Source organism: Hyposmocoma kahamanoa, unplaced genomic scaffold (genome assembly GCF_003589595.1).
Source record: "Hyposmocoma kahamanoa isolate Upper Pololo Valley unplaced genomic scaffold, ASM358959v1 134, whole genome shotgun sequence".
Classification (NCBI taxonomy): domain Eukaryota; kingdom Metazoa; phylum Arthropoda; class Insecta; order Lepidoptera; family Cosmopterigidae; genus Hyposmocoma; species Hyposmocoma kahamanoa.
Window position 1 is genome coordinate 776094 of NW_020653477.1, and position 8607 is coordinate 784700.

At 37.0% G+C, this 8607-nt stretch overlaps 1 protein-coding gene across 1 annotated transcript in view; it reads left to right on the plus strand.

Moving 5' to 3' along the window:
- LOC113240353 (cytochrome P450 3A27-like) overlaps positions 1–8607 on the plus strand; it is a 50598-nt gene that overhangs the window by 24555 nt on the left and 17436 nt on the right. Inside the window, exons 7-9 of the mRNA XM_026477634.1 lie at positions 3579–3794; positions 4525–4532; positions 4595–5767. Of these exons, the coding sequence (XP_026333419.1) occupies positions 3579–3794; positions 4525–4532; positions 4595–5767 (1397 nt within the window). The remainder of the gene's footprint in view (positions 1–3578; positions 3795–4524; positions 4533–4594; positions 5768–8607) is intronic.

Below are 8607 nucleotides of genomic sequence, written 5' to 3' on the forward strand. Positions count from 1 at the left end.
TCGACGAAACTGGTTGTAGTAGCACTGTTAATGTATTGAACTGATCTGACGAACTTATTGTACCTACTTCCACAAATAAATCATTCTTTATCTTTATCTTTTAGGTTCTATATATATATCGTTATTTATTAAATATTTGGTAAATTACTATGTGTTTCTATTTTATTTGTATAATTGGCATACTACGTCTCCCGCTCCGATTAGCTCTCCTCTACCTCAAATGTTGCCTGGAAGAGATAGCTCTTAGTGATAAGACTGCCTTTGCACACATTACTTTTAAGTTGTTTATGTACTATTCTTGTTCTTGTGTGTGAGTACAATAAAGTGTTTATCTATCTATCTTCCTGGCTGCGTTTTTGGCCATGCATTCAATGTATTTGCCGAAGTTCAGATTGGACGACAGGTCCATTCCAAATAGGTGGAGACGGTCGGCGGTTGACTACATTATCTCGTAAATGTTATCTGTAAAAATTTAACATAAAGGGCCCGAAACGTTGGTTTGTTTGAAAAAACAAATACACGCAATTAAGATCCGAGCAAAAAATAGTTTAATTTCCTAAATATTTAAGTGCCTACTTAATAGTTTGATTCTAACCTCTGTTTGTACCGTACGCTATTAGATATACTTTATATAAACAATTTTTGATTAAAAAAGAGGAAGACTAAAAAAGTCCACTAACTTTGTCCCAATAGCGAAAAACTTGGACCCATTTATCTCGGCCGAACTTGCTACATTAGTACACTTATCTGACCCTGAAGTTCCAGATTTTGTAAGTTAAAATGAGTTTCTGGGTTGGATTAAATTTTTTGAAATTTATTTACATAATATTTAGATAACATTGGGGTGCTTGTTATCTCGGATAAGATCGTAAGATGAAAGATGGTCGCATCGTTTCGCCTTAAGTAATTTTAGCGAGAGCTCAGAATCGCATGTAGCGGTGTGAACCACAAATACAGCCACAAATATAAAATAAATATCATTGCCCCGTAAAGGGTGAAATGGTTAGAAAAGTAACAATTATTAACTTTAAAGTTATTCAAATTCAATTCCAAAAATATTTTATTTATATTTCATAGGTGAAAATTACACTTGAAATCGTCGTAATTGAACAAACACGAAACAACATGCTTCCACATTTATATGGCGAATGGCTATGGAATGGAATTCCTTACCTGCACACTTGTTCCCTGAACGCTATAACTTATACTTAACTCGGATAGTACTTAGTGTTTTTTTATGAAAGAATATGTGCGCCTCGATCTCATCTGATGGAAAGTGACGATGTCGGCCATGGAGCGTACACCCATAAATAATGCCTATATATACTCTTGCCAAATTCTATTGTATTTACATTACATTGTATTAATTCGATACCATTCTATTGTATGTACAATACTTATAATATTTGTAATTAATATGTATAGCATAACGAGATTTATGTAAGTTGTGCAACTAGACAACAAATCTATTCCCGTTTTCCGTCTGACATCCATCCGTCCTAAGCAATTACATAGGGCGCACTATAAGTTTCCTGAACTGGCCACTTACATAAACAATATTTAAAAAGTAATTACAACATTTGAAAATGGAACTCTTTGCCTGTAGAATACAGTTTGTTTCATCTGACTGTCACTTGTTTTTACATTGTGGCGTCATTTTAGAAATTGGTTGTCTACATCACCATGGATTTAACTCGTGAAAATTTTCGTAGTATGATTTTCTACGACTTTAAGCGTAATTTACCAGCTCAGCGGAGCTTCGCTCGGCTTCAAACTGCTATTGGCGATGAAGCACCACGCAAGACGACTATTTATAGCTGGTTTGCAAAATACAAACGCGATCGTGTGAATCTCAGTGACGAAATTCTTGACGGTCGCCCGTCCACTGCTGTGAACAACAAAAACAGATGCTGTGCGCCGCATGATCAAAACAGACAGGCATGTGACAAAGCATGAGATTCGGACATTTTTAGGCATAGGCATGTATCAAATACAATCAAAACTACACAAACATTTGGGTGTGAAAAAACTGAGCTCTCGGTATATCTCACACTTTGACTGAGGCTCAAAAAACGTATCGCGTCACTTGGCGCAATGCCTTGGTGCAGTGCTTACCAGATTCCACGAAGGCGCGTCAAATTTGGTTTGGGACATATTAACAGGTGACGAAACATGGATTTATAGTTACGATATCAGAACAAAGCAGCAATCGAGCGTATGGGTCTTTCAAGATGAGCCGAAACCAACCAAAGTGGCGAGCGTGCAAAGTGCCTCTAAGCGGATGATTGCTTCTTTTTTTAATAAAACTGGACACGTGGCTACTGTTGTTTTGGAGAATCGTTGTACTGTGAATAGTGATTGGTACATGACCATTTGTTTGCCGGAAGTTATTGACAAACTCCGTAAAAATAGCCGTAAACGCCGTAACATCTTGCATCACGATAATGCCAGTTCTCACACGGCCAGACAGACAAATGAATTTTTGAAGGTGAACAACGTTGACCTCATGAGCCATCCCGCATACACTACCGACCTGGCACCTTGTGACTTTTATTTATTTCCAAAAATTAAGTACCTACCAGTTACGCGGTCAACGATTTTAATCACCTGAAGAAGAGTATGAAAAATACGTTTCAGAGATTATCACGGAGGAGTGGCATAAATGTTTTCAAAATTGGTTCATTCGTATGAAAAAGTGCATTAACGCTAACGGAGAATATTTTGAGAAACAATAAATTTATTTCTGACCATTTATAGTATTTTTTTCTTATTCATTCTGGAAACTTATAGTGCGCCCCACGTATTGTAACCTTAACCACCATGTTTTTTGCAAATAAATAGGTTTGATTTTATTTAATTTGTGACTTTGATAAGTCTACTGGCAAGAACAGTCAGTTTATTTTTAACCGATGTCAAAAAAGGGAGGAGTTTCTTAATTCGACTGTATATTTTATTTGAACGTATGTTACGCGATAATTCCGGCCGTTATTTGTGAACCGATTTTGATGTTTTTTTTTGTTGGAAAGAGGTACATCAGTAGTGGTCCCATTTAAATTTGAAGAAAATATTCCATCTCCAAGGATGGCAAACTAGTGGAAGAATCCGGTTTTGCGCATTTTCCTTCCAATTAGACTTGGCAAATAGTTGTAATTCCACGGAGTTTCGAGGTCGGTTTTTTTAGTAATCTGTACTGAGATTATTACTATTCTTCGTATTAATGTTACCTCTGTCACAATTTAATAAAACACATACCTATTATTTATTTAATTTGGGTTATTGGGTCATTTCTTTTTTTTGGTTATCTATTCTTTGGGTTTTGTGAAATTTCTCCGATAATAGATACAGGTTTTAATTGAGGACGTTCTAAAGAACGAACAAGAGTACTTACCTTTTCGTGTATGAAAGTATAGGTACGTGTTTGTGTTTGAAAAGATGTGTGTCAGGGTCGTAGTGAATGGATGGTTGTGGTTTCCTTCTACCCTGATCAGAAAAGGACGTAAAATGTGTGGTGACAGATTTTATCAAAATGCCAGAAAGTGACACATCAATATTCTTTAAATGAAATTCTATTCTTCCAGCGGATATGGTGATATCAGCAAATGCGTTCATAATTTTCCTGGGCGGTTTTGAGACTACCTCTTCAACCCTAGCTTTCCTGCTACTGGAGCTGGCGGCCAAACATCAAGTACAGGAGAAGATGCGCCAGGAGATCAGACAGGTGCTGGAGAAACATGATGGACAGATCAGTTACGAGGTGCTCCAGGAGTTGACTTACATGGAGATGGTGATACAAGGTTGGCATTTTTTTTTATATCAAACGACGGATTGAACATCGTGCGCCTGGTTGTGAGCTACACGCCTATCCATGACAGTTGCAGTGCCACACAGAGCTTTAAATGGCAAATATCTGAGAACTACTGACACTGCACCCTGGGACATTAGTTGACAAGTCTCATGTGTCTGTAGTTTCACCTCATCGAGTATACAGGGTTACAGGTTAAGTCGACCTGAATCCTTTAAGGGGTAACAGTTTGCATCATTTCTGACTAATTTCACTATGAAACACCATACCCCAAACTAAACCGTTCTCATGTTATAGGACTTTGAAGTTTTTTTTTAAAAAAGTCCAATTTTTTTTTATAATGTCCCATTTTTTGTGTCTTGTGCTTGTTATCATTTCGTTTTTGGTATTTTTGTGTAGTAGATTAATAGATTTAGTACTCAAAATACCAAATTTGCAAGTAATTGTACCAACCGCGCCGTAGTAGACGAGTTTTTGTTAAAAATAAATAAATAAATTGCTATTTTTTTAAATTCTTCCTTAGATATTGAAAAAAAAGTCTATGACAGTTGTGCTGCAGATGTACTTAAAAATATCTACGGTTCTTTAGCTTTCCAAAAAGGTATTACAAGCTAGGTTATTATTAGAATACCTAGACAAAAAGTTGGATGAAAAGCTACCAGGTAGAGTAGTAAACAATAGGGGTACCGTTAAGTTACTACCTGCGCCTATTGTCCTTTAAGGGATTGCGGTGAGCAGACTCATTTTGTTATTGTGTTTGGTTAGTCTGCTTACGCGATTCGTCCGTTGTAGATGCGATATTCAGTGCTCTTCGTTTTTTACTCGACTTGGCTTGTTTTCCTGGACTGTTTCTTCCTATTCGTGACTGTGCTTGTTTACTGGACTTTGATTTGTGCTTCTGATTTGGAACTGTTGAAGATGACGACCTACACGAATGAAGAATATGCCGATATGTTAATTTGTTACGGGTACTGCAATTGTGTATCCCTACGAGCTCGTAATGAGTACATAACACGTTATCCCGGCCGCCGAGTACCGGATATTAGTGTATTCGAGGGAGTTTACCGACGACTTAGAGAGACTGGCTCTGTTTTGAGAAGACGAACAGACCTAGGTAGACCACGTGTTAATGATGATGATGAAGAACAGGATAATGAGATAGTTCGACGGTTTCGCCGGGATCCAACTACTTCAACCAATATTATTGCCCGAGAACTTGGACTCTCACAATGGAAAGTGTGGCATACGGTGCATACTGCCGGTCTCTACCCCTATCACTACACGCCAGTACATCATATCGAAGAAGGAGATCCTGTGAGAAGGCTGGATTTCTGCCGATTTATGCTGCACGCCGATTTGGACGATCCTGAATTTTTGAGAAGAATCTTATGGACAGATGAGTCAAAATTTGATCAAGATGGCATTACCAATTATCATAACCTTCATTATTGGTCTCCGAAGGCACATTTAAATCCCAATAAAAAGCAGGTAAAGGGATCACAAAGACGATTCAGCCTCAACGTGTGGATGGGAATAGTTTCCAACTATTTAATTGGGCCTTTCTTTCTGCCTGAACGTTTGGATGGAGAAACATATGAAAACTTTTTGAGACAAGATCTATCTGATTTACTCGACGATATACCACTTGACCTTATACGAGACATGTGGTTCCAACACGACGGATGCCCCGCACACTACAGAAGAAGTGTCAGAGAGTGGCTAGACACTAATTACCCAAACAAATGGATCGGAAGAGGCGGACCCACTCCATGGCCAGCTAGGAGTCCAGACTTGACTCCCATGGATTTTTATGTTTGGGGACACATGAAAAGTTTGGTGTACAATGATACAAACCCAATAATATCCGTCGATGTTTTGAGACAAAAAATTATTGATGCCGCAAACGAAATTAGAAGAATCCTAACCACGAGTGTAGTGAAAAGTGGCTTAAGACACAGAATGCGAGTATGTGTGCGAAACAGAGGTCAACATGTGGAACATTTATTATAGGCTTCCTGTTAAAAAATAAATAAAGTATTTAATTGTTACCATTTGTATTGTTTTCTGACCCAAGTTAAATTTAAAAGTTTACTACTACCTGCCTTTCATCAAACTTTTTGTCTAGGCATTCTAATAATAATCTAGCTTGTGATACCTTTTTAGAAAGCTAAAGAACCGTAGATATTTTTAAGCACATCTGCAGCACAACTGTCATAGACTTTTTTTTTCAATATCTAAGGAAGAATTTAAAAAAAAGCAATTTATTTATTTATTTTTAACAAAAACTCGTCTACTACGGCGCGGTTGGTACAATTACTTGCAAATTTGGTATCTTGAGTAATAAATCTATTAATCTACTACACAAAAATACCAAAAACGAAATGATAACAAGCACAAGACACAAAAAATGGGACATTATAAAAAAAAATTGGACTTTTTTTAAAAAAAACTTCAAAGTCCTATAACATGAGAACGGTTCAGTTTGGGGTATGGTGTTTCATAGTGAAATTAGTCAGAAATGATGCAAACTATTACCCCTTAAAGGATTCAGGTCGACTTAACCTGTAACCCTGTATAACCAGAAATAGAGACGAAATGTCATTTAATTTGTTTGAAAACTATTCTGCCATATCATTACTGTGACAACTGCGCTCCGATTGGCTAACCCGAGTTCGAAACAATTGACGGGTGTCGTCAGTGGGTGTCGTCAATTGTTTGGTGTCGTCAATTGTTTCACTTCAAATCGACCAGTTAACTTGAGCTTTGCTATAATGGACGAAAATTGCAAAATTACATATGTAATATTTAATTAGCGATATAATTTGATTCCGTCTCTTTTGTAATTAGATGTTTTGCTGTTTTTCCCCACACCACCGAATGGAATAGGAATATAGAATATTTTTGGAATATACTGACACGTATTAACAGGTCAGTTGTTGGCGTTGTCTATATTCCAGTGCAAACGAGAGTTGATATTTATAAGTGATGTATCACTGATGAGTTCCCAGGAATCTGTGGCTCTTATTTCGTCTCTATTTCTGGTTATATACTCGATGTTTCACCTTAATGCTCACTTTACTCCTTGATGGCAGAAACGGGTAAGGAGTACTTCCCTGGACGGAGTCCTTAACAAGGAGCTCTACTATTACTGTTTGACAATTATTTATGTATTTAAAGTATCCGCACTGGGCAGTAGGAAAATGATTATTTCTCGACGTCTAAGTCTCGAGAAGTCAACGGCTCGGAACCCGTACGTCCATTCGGAATGATTAGTATAATACTTCTCACAGGAAATCAGGAATCTCAAAGGAACTCAGGAATGCGTGATGACACGGAGATTACTACTACTTCGGGCTTTTCTTCAGTAGTCATGTCTTTGCGTAAAAGTGACTAAATGATACGTAAAGTTAAATTGTATGTCCCCTGCGTTACGTATTGTTTGAGCCGCCCCCAATCTCCGCTACTTCTCGTACTTTTCACTATTTTTTCACTTCACTGGGTCACCAATGTAAGTTATGTTGTACTATGTATGCTATGACGTAATCAGAAGGAGGGTGAATAAAGTGAAAACATAAAAATTCCGTTCATGTAAGTTTCGCTTCTATTAAAATAGTCTGGTTACATACAGTAGGTACAGTATTTAATACGTAAAACTACAGTGCACGAGTTACCGTAAGGAAGAGCGGTGAGCGACTGGCCTTTGCCTGCTCGGAACTGCGGAATGTTACATGACAAAACGTGACATTGGATGAATATAGGTAGGTTACTCCTACAAAACTATTTCTCCGGATTTAAATTGCGTATATTTGTTTTTTAAAACAAATCAACGGTCACGGTTGATACTAAACCTGTAAAGGGTTCGAAACGGCGTTGGTTTGTTTGAAAAAACCGTGAAAAAAAAAATGCGCGATTTAAATCCGGAAAAATAGTTTCATTTCCTATGTGTAACAATCGCGAAAACCTAAGGGTCGTATTCTAGAACTCTACTCAATGCTCAAGTCAGTATTTGAGTATGGTTTAAAGCACTCGAAATCATACTCAAGTCCCTGCCATTAGGGTCGTATTTCCAGTGCTTGTGTTTCCAGTGCAATCCTGACTTGAGCATTGAGTAGAGTTCTAAAATACGAACCTAAGAGTCTTCTCATTGAAGATGAAGGGGGAACATCATGACTAAACACGTGCAAAACGTATGAAGTTTAGAATAATAACGAAAATTCGTCACAACTCTAGTTTTTAATGTCATCATGTCGTCGGACATGGTGCATTCCCTTTTCGATTTTCATCTATTTTTAAAGATTTTACTGCTTCACTTCACTTTTGATACCCTTTTTATGTCATAAAAGTTATAAATATTATAAAAATATACTTTTAAGAATTTTTTAAATTGCATCGATATCAAACGTGTGACATATCATGTAAAAGTGTTGTGACTATAAAACTCAATTCAAAAACAGCACCTTCCATTTGTAGTTATGGACCATTCAGAACTGAACAGGTAATACGAGTACATATATACCTATCTGTAACATTAAAGCTAATGCCTTCGATCATATATAGGTATACAAACGCGATTAGTTATTTAGAATTTTAGAAAAGCGCATAACGGGGCGCGACTTGCGCTAGAGCTACATAAAGTACAAGGGGTGTGTAATTGAAGATATAACAACATTTGATATAATTTCTAAGGATATTATCACTCACTGTATATAATCAACAAAAGGCATAATTTCAATGTGTATAATGAACCTTCAGTATAACAAACATTAGATATAATGATTATGTTTATATAAAATGAACATTAAGCC